At 37.0% G+C, this 22,747-nt stretch overlaps 1 protein-coding gene and 1 pseudogene across 3 annotated transcripts in view; both read right to left on the bottom strand.

Moving 5' to 3' along the window:
• Nucleotides 1-4,023: 4,023 nt before the first annotated feature.
• On the bottom strand, nt 4,024-4,123 carry LOC117197229 (uncharacterized; annotated as a pseudogene).
• An 11,207-nt stretch (nt 4,124-15,330) lies between these two features.
• The window catches only part of TRPM7 (transient receptor potential cation channel subfamily M member 7), a 120,825-nt gene continuing 113,408 nt past the window's right edge, over nt 15,331-22,747 (bottom strand). For 2 of the 3 annotated variants that reach the window (XM_004281278.4, XM_033408417.2), the window contains one exon: nt 15,331-16,818. In XM_004281278.4, coding sequence (XP_004281326.1) covers nt 16,688-16,818 — 131 coding nt within the window. In that variant the 3' untranslated portion in view covers nt 15,331-16,687. The remainder of the gene's footprint in view (nt 16,819-22,747) is intronic. The other variant, XM_033408416.2, reaches the window with a different exon arrangement.

The raw sequence follows: 22,747 nt of genomic DNA, 5'->3' as shown, positions 1-22,747 counted from the left end.
TTAGGTGCAACACAATTTGATCTGTCCCAGCACTGGCAATGTTAACTCCAATCACTCAGATAAAGTAGGGCCTTCCAGATTTCTCCAATGTAGTTACTTTTCCTTTTTGTAATCAGTATTTTGTGGGGAGGACTTAGAGACAGTGTAAATGGTCCATTCTTCATCAAACTTTCACACATTAATCAATGTTGCTTAGCTGGATTAATTATCACTATGGTGGTTGCCAAGTGGTGATTTCCTAATGCTGTTATTCCAATTACATTCATTAGCTGATCCTCTACTACAAAGAGAAGTTTTATCTTTTCCTCATTTGTTTTTTTTTAAAAATTAATCATGGTGGACTCACGAATTTCTGTTTTATTCACTGGATTAGAATCTGTTATTATCATTTATTTCTGATGTATAAATCGTCTCAAGATTAGCCAGCAGGAGGCCCTTCAAGATGTTTTCTGTACCCATTTGACATGTCCCCATCATTCTTTGGGCACTTCCTTACTTTTTGGTACAGCAGGGTCTTCCAGACTTACCTTGTCTTGTCCCTGTCAGTCTTGAAGTCAGCCATTTCTCAAAGAGCCCTGGTTCCTGTTAGAGGAGAACAGTATTTAGAAGATCTGGGAGCTAGGTATACTCACACTATTACAGTGTCACAGCCCCCCACTACTCTCAATATGTTTCCTTATTTGATCAACCCCTATGCATGTAAATTATCTCCTGTTGCTGCCACCCCGATCCCCACCCTATTACACTACACACAGACACCATCCTTACCCTGCTTCTCTGACACCCCACATCAAGTCACTGCTGCCCTGCAACAATATGAGACGTAACTAGATTGGTCTCAACTATGGCTTTTAGACTAAAGTGTGAAAGAACGAAGGAAGAGAGGAAGAAAGGAATCAGGCTCTCCCTGTTATTTTCTGCTTCTGATTTTGATGGTTTACTTTTTTTTTTTTTGGTCTCTTTTCTCAGATGGCTTTAAGTTCACTAAAACTGCACCAGAAACTAAGCAATATGGCTTTTTAGCCTGAGAGTGAGTGTACAAGTGTTGGGGTGGGATGAGGCTGTCAGCAATTGTAGTCAAGTCTTAGCGGACTTTCAGTGGGAACAGGCTGCAAAGACGTGTGGGAAAATAATTCTAACACACGTGGGTAGATTGCAAGTGTTCCGACAGAGGCCAGTAATGCCCACAGAGGCCACTCACACTTTGTCATGGGAAGAACCCGAAAAACATGGGTCTGTCCTGCAAATGTCTGTTGTTGTACAACTATTTGAAGTATTCTCTTATGATTGTATATCTTACCTGTGATATTGATTGTAACTTCTCTTTCATTTCTAATTTTCTTTATTTGGGCCCTCTCTCATTTTTCGGAATGAGTCTGACTAAAGGTTTATCGATTCTGCTTATTTCTTGACTTAGGCCTGTATTGCTATAAACTTCCCTCTTAGAACTGCTTTTGCTGCTTCCCATAGATTTTCAAAATTTGTGTTTTTATTTTCATTTGTCTCAAGATATTTTCTGTTTTCCTCTTCAATTTCTTCATTGACCCACTGGGGTTTTTCTTAGTAGCAAGTTGTTAGGTCTCCATATGTTTGTTTTTCCAATCTTCTTCTTGTAATTGATTTCTAGTTTTATCCTGTTGTGGTCAAAAAGAAGCTTAATATAATTTCAGTCTTCTTAAATTTGATAATTGTTTTATGGCCTAGCATGTGATCTACTCTGGAGAAAGTTCCATGTGTACTTGAAAAGAATGTGTATTCTGCTTTTTTGGGGTGGAATATCTTGTACATATCTGTTAAGTTCACCTGTTCTAACATGTCATTTAAGGCCAATGTTTCCTTATTGACTTTTTGTCTGGATGATCTATCTATCCACTGATGCAAGTCAGGTGGTAAAGTCCTCTACTATTATTGTATTACTGTCAATTTCTCTCTTTATGTCAGTTAATATTTGCTTTATGTATTTAGATGCTCCTATATTAAGTGCAGATAGGCGCACATTTACGAATTTATAGCCTCTTTTGGACTGACCACTTTATCATTATATAATGCCCTTCTTTGTCTTTTATTATAGACTTTGTTTTAAAGTCCACCTTATCTGATGAGTACTGCTACCCCAGCTTTATTCGTTTCCATTTGCATGGAACATCTTCCATCCCTTCATTTTCAGTCTGTTTTCAGCTCTGAAGTGAGCTTCTTGTAGGCAGCATACAGATGGGTCTTGTTTGGTTTTTTTAAATCCAATCAGCCACCCTATGTCTTTTGGAGCATTTAGTCCACTTACATTTAAAGTGATTATTGATAGGTAGGTACATATTGCCATTTTGTTACCTGTTTTCTGGTTGTTTTTGTAGTTCTTTTCTGTTCTCTTAGTCACCTCTTTGTTGTTTAATGATTGTATTTAGTGTTATGTTTGGGTTCCTCTCTAATTTTTGCATATATATTTTTGGTTTTTGATTTGTGGTTACCATGAAGTCATATATATCGACTTATATCAACTTGTTTTAAACTGATAGTCATTTCAGCTGAATACATTTTAAAAGATCTCCATTTTTCACTCCTCCACCATGTTTTATGTTTTTGATGTCATATTTTACATCTTTATGTCTATCCCGTTACTGTTTATTGTAGTTACAGCTGATTTTACAATTTTGTCTCTTAATCTTCATGTTAGCTTATTTCAGTGGTTGATCCACTGCCTTTACTGTTATTTGCATTTGCCACTGAGATTTTCCATTTCATATATTTTATTTCTTGTTATAGCTTTTTCCTTTTCACTTAAAGAAGACCCTTTAACATTTCTTTTAAGGCCAGTTTAGTGGTGATGAACTCTTTGTTTTTGTTGTCAGGCATACTATCTCTCCTTCAATTCTGAATGATAACCTTGCTGGGTAGAGTATCTGAGGTTATAGGTTATTTCCTTTCACCACTTTAAATATATCATGCCACTCCCTTCTGGCCTGCAAAGTTTCTGCTGAAAAATCAGCAGATAGCCTTATGGGGGATGCCCTGGATGTACCTCTTTGTTTTCTCTTGCTGCCTTTAAAATTCTCTATAATTTCTGCTGTTTTAATTATGGTATGTCTTGGTCTCTCTTTGGGTTCATCTTGCTTGGGACTTTCTGTGCTTACTGGACCTGGGTATCTGTTTCTCTCTTTGGGTTAGGGAAGTTTTTAGCCATAATTTCATCAAACACATTTTCTGCCCCTTTCTCTCTCTCACTCCTCCTTATGGGATCCCTATAATGTGAACCTTAGTACACTTTATGCTGTCCTAGAAGTCGCTTTAACTATCATTAAAAAAAAATTTTTTTTTTTTGGCTGTTCTGATTGGGTGATTTCCATTATTCTAACTTCCAGGTCACTTGTACGTTTTTCTGTATCACCTAATTTGCTATTAATTCATTCCAGTGTATAGTTTTCATTTCAGTTATTGTATTCTTCAGCTCTGATTGGTTCTTTCTTATATGTTCTGTCTTTGTTGAAGCTCTGAGTTCCTCCATTTTTCTCCCGAGTTCAATGAGCATCTTTATGACCATTTCTTTATACTCTTTATCAGGTAAATTACTTATTTTCATTTTATTAGGGTTCTTCCCCCCTTGAGGTTTTATTTTGCTCTTTTGTTTGGAACATATTCCTGTCTTCTCATTTTGTTTGATTTTCTCTGTCTCTATGAAATCAGGTGAAAGTTACCTATCCCAGTCTTCATGGTGTATGGGAACATCCCTATGCAGTCTGTGTGTGGCCAGTGGCTTTAGTGGGAGAGCAGGACATGAAGTGAACAGGGGCCATGTCTTCTCCTGGGGTGCATCGGCAGCTGCCTCCTTGGTGGGAGGTAGGGCTGGGGTTGGAAGGGCTAGAGTCAGTTGCAAGCTAGAGCTTCTCCTGGTTCAGTGGTGGTTGCTGCCATCAGGGGGGCGAGTCCGGGGCCCAAGGGGCTGGAGCAGGAGCCCTGAGGGAGCTGGGCTTCTTCTAGGAGCAATGGCAATCTCTGCCATGGTTGAGGGCATGGCCGGGGTCTGAGGAGAAAAATATGGAACACTTCACAAATTTGTGTGTGATCCTTGTGCAGGGGCCATGCTAATCTCTGTATCATTCCAATTCTAGTATATGTGCTGCTGAAGCAAGAATTAGATTTTTTCTTTTTGCTTGAGTTTATCCTTAATATTTTCCAAGAAAATTGTGAACTTTCTGAGAAAGCCATTAAATAGCTGGGTTCAAGCTCCCTCTTTTCACTTAACAATATTGCTTTCTTGTCTCCTAGATACTATAGGACAGGTGAAAATTCTTATGTCAATCTGATTTTTCTCTCCTTTGTATACTTACCTTTTTTTTAAAAAATTATTTATTTTTGGCTGTGTTGGGTCTTCATTGCTGCACACGGGCTTTCTCTAGTTGTGGCGAGCTGGGGCTGCTCTTTGCTGTGGTGCGTAGGCTTCTCACTGCGGTGGCTTCTCTTGCTGCAGAGCATGGGCTCTAGGCACGTGGGATTCAGTAGTTGCAGTACACGGGCTCAGTAGTTGTGGCTCACGGGTTCTAGAGCACAAGCTTGGTAGTTGTGGCGCACAGGCTTAGTTGCTCCGTGGCATGTGGGATCTTCCCAGACCGTGTCCCCTTCATTGGCAGGTGGATTCTCAACCACTGTGCCATCAGGGAAGCCCTGTATACTTACTTTTTTGCTCATTTGCAGAGTGACCAAAATGTGGCATTAAGTAGGTCTTTTCACTTATTTCCTCTCTTCTAGGTCTTTTAATCTGGAATGCCTATTAGTTATTATATTTCATTTATTAATCTAGAAGATATTTATTGTGACTCTACTTTGTACCAGTCTCTGTGCTCGGTGTTTAGCAGTGAATAAAATACAAGTCTCTACCTTCAGATAACTCACAGTCTATTGACCACTTAGATTTATTCTCTGTGCTTTCAACTCTTCCCACAAATTCTCCATTATTTTGAATTTCGTACACTTACACTTGTATGGTTACTTGACTTGAATTCTCTTGATGTTTTAGTTTTACCTTTGTACTTACGGCAACGTTTTGCATCCTTTTTTTTTTCTCCTAATCGCACTCTTAAAGTCTTAAAGGATAACATAAAAGTGCCTTCAATTGTTGAGATGATGATGGAAAAGACATACACTTTGAGCACATTATACACATATACATGTCTCTTAAGCATGTGCTGATATTTTAACTATACTAACAAAAGAAGCTACAAGATAATAAGTTCCTTTATAAAGAGAAAAATCACTCTCAGAATGTTCTCTATTCATCATCACACCCTCCTCTCCCTATTAGAACTTGCAAGAGAACAAAAGGTAGCATGAAGAGACCTATTATTTGAGTACTTTTATTTGCTGAGTACTTAACTCACTGCACCTTCACAATATGAGACAAATATTGTCAAATAGGCTTGCTCAATAAGTTGGTCAGTCATGGAATAAGTGGCAGAGCAAGAATAAGAATCCGAGTCTATCCAGCTTCATTTTGCACTGTGGTGTATACACAGTTACTACAGAATTGAAAGGCCCATGGGATGTTGTAGGCTATATCAATACTTCCTTTTATAGCCAGACAATATTCAACTTTTGGATAAATCGTATTTTATTAATCCATTCATCCAAAGGACATTTGTGTTGTTTCCACTTTTTGGCTGTTATCAATAACGCTGCTATCAACATCTGTGTACAAGGTTTTGTGTAGACATTTTCATTTCTCTTGAGTATAAACATACACCAAAGATTAAAACTGCTTTGTCATGAGCTGTCTTTTTATTGATGTAAGTTCTTTACATAAGTCCTTTATCAGATATATTACTTGCAAAATTTTTCTCCCATGCTGAGTTGTCTTTTCACTGCTGATGGTGTACTTTGAAGCACAAAACTTAAAAATTTTGACAAAGTTCAATTTGTCTATTTTTTCTTTTGTTGCCTTTGCTGTTGGTGCCGTATCTAAGAAACTATCACCTAATCCAATGTCACAAAAATTTACACCTACATTTTCTTCTAAGAGTTTCATGATTTAGGCTCTGACATTTAGGTTTTCAATCTTTTTTTTTTTTTGGCTGCATTGGGTCTTAGTTGAGGCCCACAGGATCTTTGTTGAGGCATGCGGGATCTTTCCGTTACAGTGCACTGTCTGCTTGGGCTCCTCTCTAGTTGCGGCGTGTGGGTTTTCTCTCTAGCTGTGGTGCATGGGCTCCAGAGAACGTGGGCTCTGTAGTTTGTGGCAAGCAGGCTCTCTCCAGGTGCTGAGCACCTCAATAGTTGTGGCACGCAGGCTTAGTTGCCCCACAGCATATGGGATCTTAGCTCCCTGACCAGTGATCAAACCCACATCCACTGCATTGGAAGGCAGATTCTTTACCACTGGACCACCAGGGAAGTCCCTTCAATCCATTTTGAGTTGACTTTTGCATATGGTGTGAGGTACTGATTCAACTTCATTCTTTTGCAAGTGGGTATATAGTTGTCACAAAACAATTTAATGAAAAGTCCATTCTTTCCCCATTGAGCTGTTTTGGCACCCCTGTAGGGTGCCAAAATTAACCACAAATTTCTGGACTCTTAATTCTATTTTATTAATCTATAAGGCATAACACACTGTCTCGATTTGTCTAGCTTTGTTTGGGAAGGAGTATTTTAGCAGGCTTTTTAGATAGTTGTGGACATTCTTATTTGGGACAATACCAAAATTTGACAAATGGAGGTTTCTTAAAGGTCAGCTGCAGTGTAGAATCTGAAACCCCTGTAAACTTCTTCTACCCTGCTAGAGTTTCACTCACTTCTTCACTCACGGACCATTTTGTAATCCATGCACAGAGCATCTGGAGAACATTGGTTGTTTTGCAGATCGTCCGAATGTTGACACATTTCATATAAACTATCAGAAACAACTGTTGTTAAATCAGCACTGATTATATTGGAAAAGTATTGGGAAGCTGTCATGCTACAGTGTTAAGAGGCAAGTTTTCTAAAATTCCAACTTTCTCTTGAAAGTTCAAATTTTAGCAGTAACAAGTACTGTTAGTTTTCTGCCAAATACTCAAGTCAGAAGAACCCTGGTTTGTCTGCCAGCCATTCTTCCAAGCAGACATGTTCAATGAAAAAAGTGACTAGTTCAGTTTGTAACTCACACAATTGCATAATTGCCTTTCCTTTGAAACAATCATCACACTTCATTATGTAGCAAAAGTGCTTTATGCATATTTTTCATTTTGTTCCACAGACTATTAAAGACATGTTTTCAAGGTCAAGATTAATTAAAAATTGAAATGAACTTTTTAAGAAAAACTGTGGCATGAAAGTGAAGACTATAATGAACAATAGTACAGTTTGGTGCTACTGTCTTGATTCATGCTAAGGTCCAGCAGCTTTACCCATCAATAATTTTGCTACATCAATAAAACTTTCAACACATTGAAAAAGGTAAATAATAACTTAGAGTTATGAGGAGTTTTGACCTTGTACGCCCCGTGAAAGTGTCCTGGGGACTCTCAGGGTCTATGGTCCACTTTGAGAACCACTGACCTAATTAATACATCTAAGCAATGACCACCAAAAAGACAAGACCTGTGTCTCCTAGTGGAAGTACACACCACCACCAATGAAGCATCCTTCTCAAAACATCAATCTTGAATTTGACCAAGCCGCTAAACATAACAACTAGTTTATGGCATATACAGGAAACATAAACATAAAATGACAACTAAGGAAATAATCAGCAAAACCTTTTATGTGGGAAACTTTTTAGAATGAATGAGCTGGTTCTTCAAAAAATAAACTGGAAGAAAAAAGGTGGGAGGAGAAACCTATATATTAAAAGAAAATTTAAAGACAAATCAAGCAACTGCAAAACATGAATCTTATCTGGGTCCTGATTCAAGCAAATTATAAAAAATATTTTTTGAGAATGACTATATTATCTGATATTAAGTAACTTAAGTTTTTTAGATGTGAAGATACTACAGTTCCTGTATTTTAGAAACATATACTAAAACATGTAGTTCCATAATGCAGGACTCCAAACAAATTCCAATGAAAAAACAAGGGTGAGAGCTAAATGTGGGGTGGGACAGTGCATGAAAGAAAGTACCCTGATGAAAAGTACTGTTTACTGTAAACTGGCGCATGTCGCTTTTCTGAAGAATAACCATACCCTTTCCCACCCCTCTCATGCCCACTAAGGTAGAATCAAGAAACCCAGGAAGAAACTCTGCTTTGAGGAATTTCCAAAAGGCCTAGAAAGAGGAAAACATATTCCAGAGAGGATCAGAACCTTACCTTGGGATTTCTCCTAAGAAAAAGCTCACAGATCATCTAATATTGGAAATCTTCTGTGGTGCTTCTTCAATACGTACTTATTGAGTACCTATATTGTATGCTACAAAATCCAGCAAGGATCCAAGGGAAATACAAAAATAAGACAACTCTTTGTTGGTAACACAGACGATCTAGTTTTGAGAGACACACATAGTGGGTGAGTAGTTTTATTCCAATATAAAATTACTGAGTATTTAACTAGGTGTTTAACTGTGACAGATCTGAGGAACTGGGTTCCTCAAATACAGATGCCTTGTGTGAAATCTAGCTAGGAAACAATCAGAACAGATGTGGTAAACAAGGAGTACTCAAAAATCCCTCCCTGCCCATAGATGCGCCCCTTCCTGCAAATAATTATTTCATCTCTCTTGTGATAAACAGCTGGGTCTGCACTGGGTGCTTCTGCCTTGTCTACATAAATACACAAGATGGTATCATTTTGATCTATCTTCAAGAGAAAGTTTGATATTGTGGAAAAACACTTAAAAACTCAATTATTTTTACAAAATGTCTGTCACAAGGCCATGTGGTATACAAGGTGGTGGGTGCTACAGGAGCAAAAAATCTTAAGGGTCCTTTCCTCTGCGAATTGTACAGTCTAATGGGGTATAAAGACACATGGTAACTATGAAAGCAACATAGTTCAACTTAAAGGTCGAAAAGGAGGGTAATTCTATATTTTTCTTTACATTTAAAATTGTTTCCATATGTTCCAATACAATCAACGTGCATTACTTTTAAAATAATAGTGGCTCACATATACCACCAGACCAAGGAAGGCACATTATTAGAGAACATCTGCAGAAGATATTTTATGAAGTAATATTTGGTAAAGAGGTGGAGCTCTGTTCTAAGTAGGATGAGACTGACAAGAAATGTTAAAGAGATTAAAGTAAAGGACACTTTCAGACCATGGAGTAATAATGAACTTGAGTAATCTAAAAACAACACTTCTTTGGAATGAGAAATGTGGTTTTCAGGTAAACTGTTACTTTCTACAATTAACAAAAAAAGTTAATGGAGTAAATCTGTTTCAGAAAAGTGACTAGGAACTGGTACAGAAATCATCATTGGTCATTACGCTTGAAAGTTAATACGGCACGGGGCTTAAAAGCATAGATAAAAGCCTATCTGCCGCTCATCCACCAGAGGGGAGAGAGCAAAAGCAAGAAGAACTAAAATCTTGCAGCCTGTGGAACAAAAACCACATTCACATAAAGATAGACAAGATGAAAAGGCAGAGGGCTATGTACCAGATGAAAGAACAAGATAAAACCCCAGAAAAACAACTAAATGAAATGGAGATCAGCAACCTTCCAGAAAGAGAATTCAGAATAATGATAATGAAGATGATCCAGGACCTCGGAAAAAGAATAGAGGCAAAGATCGAGAAGATGCAAGAAATGTTTAACAAAGACCTAGAAGAATTAAAGAACAAATAAACAGAGATGAACAATACAATAACTGAAATGAAAACTATACTAGAAGGAATCAATAGCAGAATAACTGAGGCAGAAGAATGGATAAGTGACCTGGAAGACAGAATGGTGGAATTCACTGCTGCAGAACAGAATAAAGAAAAAAGAAAGAAAAGAAATGAAGAAAGCCTGAGAGACCTCTGGAACAACATTAAACTCAACAACATTCGCATTACAGGGGTCCCAGAAGGAGAAGAAAGGACCCGAGAAAATCTTTGAAGAGATTATAGTCGAAAACTTCCCTAACATGGGAAAGGAAACAGCCACCCAAGTCCAGGAAGCGCAGTCCTATACAGGATAAATCCAAGAAGAAACATGCCAAGACACATAATAATCAAATTGGCAAAAATTAAAGACAAAGAAAAATTATTGAAAGCAGAAAGGGAAAAACGACAAATAACATACAAGGGAACTCCATTAGGTTAACATCTGATGTCTCACCAGAAACTCTACAAGCCACAAGGGAGTGGCATGATATACTTAAAGTGATGAAAGGGAAGAACCTACAACCAAGATTACTCTACCCGGCAAGGATATCATTCAGATTCGATGGAGAAATCAAAAGCTTTACAGACAAGCAAAAGCTAACAGAATTCAGCACCACCAAACCAGCTCTACAGCAAATGCTAAAGGAACTTCTGTAAGCGGGAAACAAAAGAGAAGAAAAGGACCTACAAAAACAAACCCAAAACAATTCAGAAAATGGTCATAGTAACATACATATTGATAATTACCTTAAACATGAATGGATTAAATACTCCAACCAAAAGACACAGGCTTGCTGAATGGATACAAAAACGAGACCCATCTATATGCTGTCTACAAGAGACCCACTTCAGACCTAGGGACACAAACAGACTGAAAGTGAGGGGATGGAAAAAGGTATTCCATGCAAATGAGAATCAAAAGAAAGCTGGAGTAGCTATACTCATATCAGATAAAATACACATTAAAATAAAGAACGTTACAAGATACAACGAAGGACTCTACATAATGATCAAGGGATCAATCCAAGAAGAAGATATAACAATTATAAACATACATGCACCCAACATAGGAGCACCTCAGTACAAAAGGCAACTGCTAACAGCTATAAAAGAGGAAATCTACAGTAACACAGTAATAGTGAGGGACTTTAACACCTCACTTACACCAATGGACCAGATCATCCAAAATGAAAATAAATAAGGAAACAGAAGCTTTAAATGACACAACAGACCAGATAGATTTAATTGATATTTATAAGACATTCCATCCAAAAACAGCAGATTACACTTCCTTCTCAAGTGTGCATAGAACATTCTCCAGGATAGGCCACACCTTGGGTCACAAATCAAGCCTCAGTAAATTTAAGAAAACTGAAATCATATCAAGCATCTTTTCTGACCACAACGCTATGATTAGAAATGAATTACAGGGAAAAAACCGTAAAAAACACAAACACATGGAGGCTAAATAATACATTACTAAATAAACAAGAGATCACTGAAGAAATCAAAGAGGAAATCAAAAAATACCTAGAGACAAATGACAATGAAAGCACAATGAATCAAAACCTATGGGATGCAGCAAAAGCAGTTCTAAGAGGGAAGTTTATAGTTATACAAGCCTACCTCAAGAAACAAGAAAAATCTCAGTAAACAATCTAACCTTACACCTAAAGGAACTAGAGAAAGAAGAACAAACAAAACCCAAAATTAGCAGAAGGAAAGAAATCATAAAGATCAGAGCAGAAATAAATGAAATACAAACAAAAAAAAACAATAGCAAAGATCAATAAAACTAAAAGCTGGTTCTTTGAGAAGATAAACAAAATTGATAAACCATTAGCCAGACTCATCGAGAAAAAGAAGGAGAGGACTCAAATCAATAAAAGTAGAAATGAAAAAGGAGAAGTTACAACAGACACCGCAGAAATAAAAAGCATCCTAAGAGACTACTACAAGCAACTGTATGCCAATAAAATGGACAGTCTGGAAGAAATGGACAAATTCTTACAAAGGTATAACCTTCCAAGACTGAATCAGGAAGAAACAGAAAATACGAACAGACCAATCACAAGTAATGAAATTGAAACTGTGAATAAAAATCTTCCAACAAACAAAAGTCCAGGACCAGATGGCTTCATAACTGAATTCTATCAAACATTTAGAGAAGAGCTAACACCCATCCTTCTCAAACTCTTCCAAAAAATTGCACAGGAAGGAACACTCCCAAACTCATTCTATGAAGCCACCATCACCCTGATACCAAAACCAAAGACACTACAAAAAAAGAAAATTACAGACCAATATCACTGATGAATATACATGCAAAAATCCTCAGCAAAATACTAGCAAACAGAATCCAACAACACATTAAAAGGATCATACACCATGATCAAGTGGGATTTATCCCAGGGATGCAAGGATTCAATATAGGCAAATCAATCAATGTGATACACCATATTAACAAGTTGAATAAAAACCATATGGTCATCTCAATTGATGCAGAAAAAGCTTTTGAAAAATTCAACACCCATTTATGATAAAAACTCTCCAGAAAGTGGGCATAGAGGGAACCTACCTCAACATAATGAAGGCCATATAGGACAAACCCATAGCAAACATCATTCTCAATGGTGAAAACCTGAAAGCATTTCCTCTCAGATCAGGAACGAGACAAGGATGTCCACACTCACCACTATTATTCAACATAGTTTTGGAAGTCCTAGCCATGGCAATCAGAGAAGAAAAAGAAATAAAAGGAATACAAATTGGAAAAGAAGTAAAACTGTCACTGTTTGCAGATGGCATGATACTATACATAGAGAATCCTAAAAATGCCACCAGAAAACTACTAGAGCTAATCAATGAATTTGGTAAAGTTGCAGGATACAAAATTAATGCACAGAAATCTCTTGCATTCCTATACACTAATGATGAAAAATCTGAAAGAGAAATTATGGAAACACTCCCATTTACCATTGCAACAAAAAGAATAAAATATCTAGGAATAAACCTACCTAGGGAAACAAAAGACCTGTATGCAGAAAACTATAAGACACTGATGAAAGAAATTAAAGATGATACCAACAGATGGAGAGATACACCATGTTCTTGGATTGGAAGAATCAATATTGTGAAAATGACTACACTACCCAAAGCAATCTACAGATTCAATGCAATTCCTATGAAATTACTAATGGCATTTTTTATGGAACTAGAACAAATCATCTTAAAATTTGTATGGAGACATAAAATACCCTGAATAGTCACAGCAGTGTTCAGGGAAAAAAATGGAGCTGGAGGAATCGGACTCCCTGACTTCAGACTATACTACAAAGCTATAGTAATCAAGACAATATTGTACTGGCACATAAACAGAAACATAGATCAATGGAACAAGATAGAAAGCCCAGAGATAAACACACTTATGGTCAACTAATCTATGAAAATGGAGGCAAGGATATACAATGGAGAAAAGACAGTCTCTTCAATAAGTGGTGCTGGGACAACTGGACAGCTACATGTAAAAGAATGAAACTAGAATACTCCCTAACACCAAACACAAAAGTAAACTCAAAATGGATTCGAGACCTAAATGTAACACCAAACACTCTAAAACTCTTAGAGGAAAACATAGGAAGAACACTCTTTGACATAAATCACAGCAAGATCTTTTTTGATCCACCTCCTAGAGTAATGGAAATAAAACCAAGAATAAACAAATGGGACCTAATGAAACTTAAAAGCTTTTGCACAGCAAAGGAAACTATAAACAAGATGAAAAGACAACCCTCAGAATGGGAGAAAATATTTGCAAACGAATCAACGGACAAAGGATTAATCTCCAAAATATATAAATAGCACATGCAGCTCCATATTAAAGAAACGAACAACCCAATCCAAAAATGGGCAGAAGACATAAATACACATTTCTCCAAAGAAGACATACAGATGGCCAAGAAGCACATGAAAAGCTGCTCAACATCACTGATTATTAGAGGAATGCAAATCAAAACTACAATGAGGTATCACCTCACAGCAGTTAGAATGGCTATCATCAGAAAATCTACAAACAACAAATGCTGGAGAGGGTGTGGAGAAAAGGGAACCCTCTTGCACTCATGGTGGGAATGTAAATTCATACAGCCACTAGGGAGAACAGTATGGAGGTTCCTTAAAAAACTAAAAATAGAATTACCATATGATCCAGCAATCCCACTACTGGGCATATACCTAGAGAAAACCATAGATCAAAAAGACACATACACCCCAATGTTCATTGCAGCACTATTTACAATAGCTAGGTCATGGAAGCAACCTAAATGCCCATCGACAGATGAATGGATAAAGAAGATGTGGTACCTATATACAATGGAATATTACTCAGCCATAAAAAAGAATGAAATTGAGTCATTTGTTGCAACGTGGATGGATCTAGGGATTTTCACACAGAGTGAAGTAAGTCAGAAAGAGAAAAACAAATATCATATATTAACGCATGTATGTGGAAGCTAGAAAAATGGTATGGATGAACCAGTTTGCAGGGCACAAGTTGAGACACAGATGTAGAGAACAAACGTACGGACATCAACGGGGGAAAACCGTGGTGGGGTGCGGATCATGGTGTGCTGAATTGGGCGATTGGGATTGACATGTATACACTGATGTCTATAAAATTGATGACTAATAAGAACTTACAGAATAAAAAAACAAACAAACAAAAAAGCCTATCTGCCTGTGTGCAAATTCTAGTGCTGCTACTTACTAAGTATAAGAATCTGAGGAAAGTTACTTTACCTAATGCTGTGATCTTCTAATCAGCATCACAGATAATAACACCTATTTCATAAAGGATTAAAAGGGTTAATGTATGTAAAGTACTTAGAATAGTACATGACACATATTAAGTACTAAATAAGTGTTTAACTACTATTATTATTATTTGTTTTTAAATTAATTAATTTTATTTATTTTTGGCTGCGTTTAGTCTTCCTTGCTGTGTGCGTGCTTTCTCCAGTTGCGGCGAGCGGGGGCTACCCTTCATTGTGGTGTGCGGGCTTCTCATTGCGGTGGCTTCTCTTGTTGCAGAGCACGGGCTCTAGGCATGCGGGCGTCCGTAGTTGTGGCTCGCGGGCTCTAGAGTGCAGGCTCAGTAGTTGCAGCTCACGGGCTTCGTTGCTCCGCGGCATGTGGGAACTTCCCGGACCAGGGCTTGAACCCACGTCCGTTGCATTGGCAGGCAGATTCTTAACCACTGAGCCACCAGGGAAGCCCTCAACTACTATTATTATCATGTGAAAATAATCAACAAAATATTAAATATCAGTAGACAATTCATATCCCTCTTTTCTGACATAACAAGAAACAGATCCAAAAATAAATAACTAAAAACACAGTAGGAAATCAAGATCACTTTAAACACTGTACAGGACAGGAGATCAAAATGCACAGGCATACAATTGGTTCATTTGAAAAGAACCTGATATTCTGAAAAAAAATTAACAGTGAAAATATTAATTTTTCAGAATGATTATACTCAGTAAAACATCTTTAAACAAGAATAAATTTATTTAATTTCTTTTAAAGATTTAATGACATACAAAATGTATATAGTATAATATCTTTAATACATTTTTTCTTTCTCCCCCCCCATCAATATTAAACACTATTTGAACAGCTTATCTCTTTTTCCCTTGTCTGTATCTATGAGATACACTACTGAATACAAATAAGATTTACACTGCTCCCTCCCAAATAAAAATTAAAATTAGTACCTAGGGGAAAAAAAAAGAAAGAAAAATAGTCAAAGCACAGTACTTCAGACGGATTGAAAGCTTTTCTTGTTGTTGAATATTCAACAATATCTGGGGCAGTTAAATTACATTTTATTGGCATAAAGTTGCATTGCAATCTCCCAACATCACAAAATGATAATCCAATTCAATTTCTTAAGTACCACAAACAATATTCATGTTCAGATGTTCCTACACAATTTTAAATATATGCAAGAATTCATGTTTACATTCTGATTTGATATACTGGTCAATAAAATCTTTTGAGAAGTATGTAACTTCCAAGTTGTAACTATAGTAGATATAGATAAGAAAAAAGCACTTTAACTTTTCTCACAGGGTAACTTCTCTTGGACAGTGAGTTAAGTTTCTCCTTTGATATATTTAGGTTATACCAGTCTACCATGGCTTTCTTCTACTTAACAATGTTTTAAAAAAAAAAAAACACACTAATACTTTGCACAATTTGGGCTCTATTTAACGAAAAAACTGGCTCTACCTTTTAAATAGGAGCCTAACCCTGATTCATAAGGTCCCTCTTAGAAAATGGTTTTCTGCTTGGGCTTTCTATATCCCTGTAGATCTAGAATTGTAACAAGCCATCTCCTTTCCCATGAGATGGGAAACAAGCATCTAGCTGGGCACTAGTGACATCATCACTGAACACACTGAAACACACTGAGGAAGACACCTGACTGCCATTTAACCAAAAGACTGGGTGATTTCTTCATTTTGCTAGCTGAATGGCAGTAAACCAGCTGCCAATAAATCTGCACGGACACCTAACTTTGGTTAATGGTATTGCACCACATGAAGAGAGGGTATTACCCTCATCAGAACAAAGTCAAATGAAATCCTCTGTTAAAAAGAGCCCTTTAAAAAGTTATAAATACTAATTTTTCTTTACCTTTAAAATTTAACAGCTGCCAGCTGTATTGTATAGGGAGTTCCCGACTAATTTAATCAGGTCAAAAGAATATTGACCTTTTAAATGTGCCAGTTCAGCATATTCAATTAGCACACGCTTTTCTTTATTACCAAACAGTTCCCTCCTAAATGAAAAGTGACAGTAACATTTTTGTGAGATGTAGGCAAAACCAATGATTCAGTAATATTATAACATCAGACGAATAGAATTAGTTGATTCTGATTCTTTGGTGGAATTTCCAGGCTGAAGAGTCAAATCAGAAGGCTCATCCTGAGGAAATATAATTTTGTCAGGTGTATAGTCATTCCTCTTCAGATCTATATTCATGACCCCCAACAAAAAAAGAAAAAAAGAGTATCGCTTAGAAACAAAAAATTAAGAACATTTTCTAAATCAATTTCCCTCTAAACATGCCAGATCTATTTTCTACAAGGTTGTTATAAATTCAAAAGTCACAAAATTTATACACATAAAAATGAAATCATTCAACAAATAATTATTACACTCCGACCATGAGTCAGTAACTCATGTAAGTGTAGAAATGCAGCAGTGAACAAGGCAGGTAAGGTCCCTGTTCTCATGGAGCTTATATTCTTGTAGGTGAAGAAAAACAAATAGAAAAATGACAATTATAAGTAGTAGCAAGTGCTTTGAAGAAAATAGTGTGATGAGGGTCAGGTGGGAGACGGTATGAGGTGATTCTTTTCTTTTAGAAAAGCCACAGGAGGTAACATATAAGACCTGAATACTAAGAAATGACCTATCAAAGTCCCAGGAAGAGTACTCTATGCAGAGAAAGTTAACTGCAGACTGCAAAAAGGAAATGGACTTGGTGTGTTCCAAGAATGGCAAGAAGCAGCATGGCTTGCATGTAGTGAATGAGGGAAAGACTAAGAGAAAATGAGGTCAAACAATCATTAACGGTCAGCAGTTGTCAAACTACAGCCTGTGCGCCAAATCTGGCCTACTTGTTTTTGTAAATAGTTTTACTGGAATGCAACCATAGAAATTTGTTTACAGATTGTCTATGGCTGTTTTTGTACTACAATGAGAGAGTTGGGTAGCTGTGACACAGGCCATATGGCCCACAAAGCCTAAAATGTATACTTCCTTTGTTTGCCTTTTACAGAAAAGTTTGCTGACCTCTGATTCATGGTTTGCAAACTAAGTATAGATTACGGTGAAAACCCACTGGAAGGTATTAAGAAGTCTTAAGGGAGGAATGTAATCAAATTTGTTTAAAATGACCATTCCAATCGTCACATGAAGTCATGTTAGAGGGCTACTGGTAAGAATCCAGGAAACAAAATGGTGGCAATGATGATGAAGAGAAATTGATAAATTCTAGGGAGATTTCAGAATTTGAGCAGACAGAATTTGACAGATTGGTTATGAAAAGTAAGAGAACAGGGCTTCCCTGGTGGCGCAGTGGTTGAGAGTCCGCCTGCCGATGCAGGGGGCGTGGGTTCACGCCCCGGTCCGGGAGGATCCCATGTGCCGCGGAGTGGCTGGGCCCGTGAGCTGTGGCCGCTGGGCCTGCGCGTCCGGAGCCTGTGCTCCGCGGCGGGAGAGACTGTGACAGTGAGAGGCCCATGTACCGCAAAAAAAAAACCAAACAAACAGAAAGTAAGAGAACAAAGGAACTGGCTAGCTTTTAGGTTTTGAGCCTGAGCAACTGGGTAACCATTAATGAGACAGGGAAGCAGAATTTCGTGGGTAGGGGTGGAAAATGAAAGTCAAGAGTTCTGGAGTGAAAGTGTTACTTAAAAGTAATTCAAGTAGCAATGTAGGAAACTCAATATAGAAACAGGAGCTCAGGAAAGAAGTTAGTCTTCAATTAAATTTGGTACTATCAGGATGTAGACTGCCTTTATAGCTATGGGATAGGATGAACTCAGGGAGTAATAGACATATATGACAATGGTTGCAGAACTGGAAAACAATGCAGTAGTATCAAATTTATACTTTATAAACAAACCATAGTCGTGTATATACCCTTATACTTTTATCTCCATGTAAAATAGAACACTCAGAATATGAACTGTTAATTTTAATTTCAGTAATAGTCTATATTCAATGATCCAAATACATATTTGCTACAGTATGAACAATTTTTTTTTTCGATATGCGGGCCTCTCACTGTTGTGGCCTCTCCTGTTGCGGAGCACAGGCTCCGGACGCGCAGGCTCAGCGGCCATGGCTCACGGGCCCAGCCGCTCTGCAGCATGTGGGATCTTCCCGGACTGGGGCACGAACCCGTGTCCCCTGCATCGGCAGGCGGACTCTCAACCACTGCGTGACAAGGGAAGCCCCAGTATGAACAATTTTTGATAAACTTTAAATTCAAGACTTTGCCAGTAAGGCCTTAGGGAATGCAAATTAATTTGTAGCTGAAGTGTACACAAAGAACAATGGACAGAAACACAATTATAATTCAAACACAATTATAATGCTGTTAACTAATGGTGTAACCATGGGCAAATCATGTAAACTCTTATTTTATGTTCTGTAAAACGATGGACTTGGACTGGGTTGCTTTTAAGGTCCCTTCCAAGCTGTAAAATCCTTTAAATGACAATTTAAAAAACAGATATGCTATTAAATATTGCATTGTATCAAAACCAAATAAAAATTATATCTGGGCTGCCTGTTAAATTCATCATTGTGTGTTCTACTTCTGGCTTAAATGGACTAAGCATATTTCATCCTCTCTCTCTCACTGATTACAAATAAAAACTGATTACAAGTAAAAACATGATACATAAAGCAACTATCTCAGATTTCTGAAAAGTAACAGCAGACATATAGGAGAAGGAAATCAGAACTTGAAGAACGATTTATATGGTGGTGAGCTTCCTGTTTTTTTCCCATCTCTTATTTCTGGGCTTAGACTTGAAAATAGCTCAATCATAGAAACATACAGTGAGCATGGACACAAAAAGCTCCAAGACCTTCTGGCCACAGGATAAGGAAGGAGGACCCTGTGGGATGGAAAATGTTGAGGGGAATTCCCTCTTTTTAATTATTCTTTTTGCTCTTCTGCCCTTTACCTAAGCCCTGGTCATGAAGAGGCATTCCTACAGTGGTGGCAGTTGGGCAAGAACCTACAACTCCAAGAGAAAACCCTTCTCTCTGACCAGAAGAACTGAGAATATGTACCTCTATGATCCAAAAAGTATTATTTTCAGCACCAGAAACAGACCTAATTGCAGAATGTGTGTGACAGCACAGGGATGCCAAAATCCTGGCTTTCTAGTCAGTGTACCAAAAAAAAAAAAAGGAAAGAAGAGGCCCCCAGGAGTCACAAAGTTTAGAAGAAATCATGGAGAGGAGGAAAATGGAGAGAGAGATACCCTAAATTTATGTATGAAATCCCAGACTCAGGCTTGAGTGGCACATATATGGAAAGACGGCATAGCATAGGCTTTGAGAACTAAACTATGGTGCAGACCTTCACTTGTGTCCCAGACTTGCCCTTGTTTGACACACATGTGAAAGAGACCTGGTTAATAATGCAAAGCCTTTAAAAACTAAACTGACAGTAGAGGGACAGCCACACAGAAAACAGACTGGGACTTGTGAACTGAATTTAACTGAGTTGATTGCCTACTAACACCAAAAATCTCAAGGATTCAAAATTCAAAATTCTCTATAGAGGATTTTTAATAAGACCTCAAAAATCTTATAATATTCAAAATATCCAGGACACATTCTAAAATTACTAGAGATACAACAAACAGGAACATTTCAAAGATTCTCAAAGATTCTCAAAATCTTATAACATAATATTCAAAATATCCAGGACACATTCTAAAATTACTAGAGATACAACAAACAGGAACATTTCAAAGATTCTCAAAGAAAATCTTTGAATTCTCAAAGATTCTCAAAGAAAAATTCTTGAAAGAAAAAGAATCTTTCAAAAGATTCTCAAAGAAAACCAAGAGAATCCAATCCCAAGGTTACTCAGATGGTAGAATAATTAAAAGACTTTAAACTACTAGAACCATACTCCATGACGCAGGACAAACAGACTTGAAATGAAAGGAAAAGTAAGTTTTCAGCAGAGAAATAATCAGTATAAAAAGACCAACAGGAAATTATAGTACTGAAAAATATAACTGAAATAAAAAATTCAGTGTATGAGCTTAATAGCAGAATGAAGAAATAAAGAATGAGGAGTCAGTGAATTTGTGTGTAGATCAATAGAAATTATCCAATCTGAACTAAAGAAAAAAATTAATTTTTAAGGAAGTAATCAGAGCCACAAGTTCCTGGGTGACAATATCAAAAGGTCTAACATTCTTTTTATGAGAGTCCAGAAAGAGAAGAGATTGATGCGGACAAATATTTGATGAACTAAGAGCTAAAAACTCCCCAAATGTGATAAAAGTCATAAATTGGCAAATTCAAGAAGCTTAGTAAAACTGAAACAGGATAAACTCAGAGAAAGCTACAACTAGACATAACTGCTAACTACAGTTAACATAACCACAGAATCAAACTGCTCAAAACCAAAGATAAAGAATAAATCTTGAAAGAAGATAGATTATAATGATACATTATGTATAAGGGAAGAACAATTCAAATGACTGGAGTTTTCATCATAAATAACAGAGGCTAGAAGACAGCAGAACATTTTTTAAGTGCTGAAAGAAAGAAATGTCAAGCTAAAATTCTAGATCCAGTGAAAATACCCTTCAGGAATGAAAGCGAAATACATTCTTAGGTAAGGGGAACTAAGATCAACCACTAAAAGAACTAAACATAAAGATAAAACAGAATACTAAAACAGAGCGAGGGCTGTGGGGTGTGTGGGGGAGAAAACAACAAAAAAACCAAACCAGAGACATCAAACAGAAAACAATAAAACAGCAAATCAAAATCTAACCATATCAATAATTACATTAAATGTAAAGGGTCTAAAACAGCTATTATAAGATGGAAATGGTTAGATTTTAAAACACAAACCTAGGAACTAACTATACGCTGTCTACAAGAAAACCACTTTAAATAGAATTAATATATACAGGTAAAAAGAATGAGAAAAGATACCTGATGAAACCACTAATCACAAGCTATGTTAATATCAGACAAAGCAGACTTTAGAACAAGGAGAATTACCATGGCATTAATTTAATAAAAATTAAATCACCAAGAAGTCATAACAACTGTAAATCTGTATGTATCTAAGAGCAAAGCTTCAAAATACATGCAGGAAAAATTGATAGAACTGAAAGCAAAGCAGATAAATCAACAATTATACTTAGAGACCTTTCTTCTAAGTAATAAATAGAATAGACAGAAAATCAGCAAGGATATTAAAAACCAGAACAACACTATCAAAAAACTTTCCTTCATTGGGACTTCCCTGGTGGCCCAGTGGTTAAGAATCCACCTGACAATGCAAGGGACATGGGTTTGAGCCCTGGTCTGAGAAGATCCCACAGGCCGCAGAGCAACTAAGCCCGTGTACCACCACTGCTGAATCTGCGCTCTAGAGCCTGTGAGCTACAACTACTGAGCCTGCGTACTGCACCTACTGAAGCCCGCGCACCTAGAGCCCCTGCTCTACAAGAGAAGCCACCACAATGAGAAGCCCGCACACCGCAATTTAGAGTAGCCCCCACTCGCCGCAACTAGAGAAAGCCCGTGCATAGCAATGAAGACCCAATGCAGCCAAAAATAAACAAACAAAAAAGACACCTGTAATTAATCCATAGGTCAAAGAAGAAATCTCAAAGGAAATAAGAAATATTTAAAAAATAAAACTAAAACATACCAAAAAAAATTTTTTTAAATACCAAAATTTGTGGGATGCAGCTAACACAATGCTTAGACGAAAATTTACAGCACTAAAATGTTTTGTTAGAGAAAAAGTCTCAAATGAATATTTTAAATTTTTACCCTAACAAACTAGAGAAAAAACAAACTAAACCCAAAGCAATCAGAAACATGGAAATAACAGAGAATAAATCAATGAAACTGACAACAGAAAATAGAGTAAAACAATGAAAACAAAAAGTGGTTCTTTGAAAGTATCAATAAAACTGACACACCTTAGCCACACTGACCAAAAAAACAAAAAGCACAAATTACCCTAATGAAAGATGGGATTCACCACAGACCCCCCCACAGACAAAAAAAAATAAGATGATGGTATCATTGACTCTATGTCCATAAGTTTGACAATTTAAATAAAATGAAGACAAATATTGTATGATCTCACTTATACATGGAACCTAA

Source organism: Orcinus orca, chromosome 2 (genome assembly GCF_937001465.1).
Source record: "Orcinus orca chromosome 2, mOrcOrc1.1, whole genome shotgun sequence".
In the NCBI taxonomy this organism is placed as follows: Eukaryota; Metazoa; Chordata; class Mammalia; order Artiodactyla; family Delphinidae; genus Orcinus; species Orcinus orca.
This window is presented reverse-complemented; position numbering and strand designations above follow the sequence as displayed.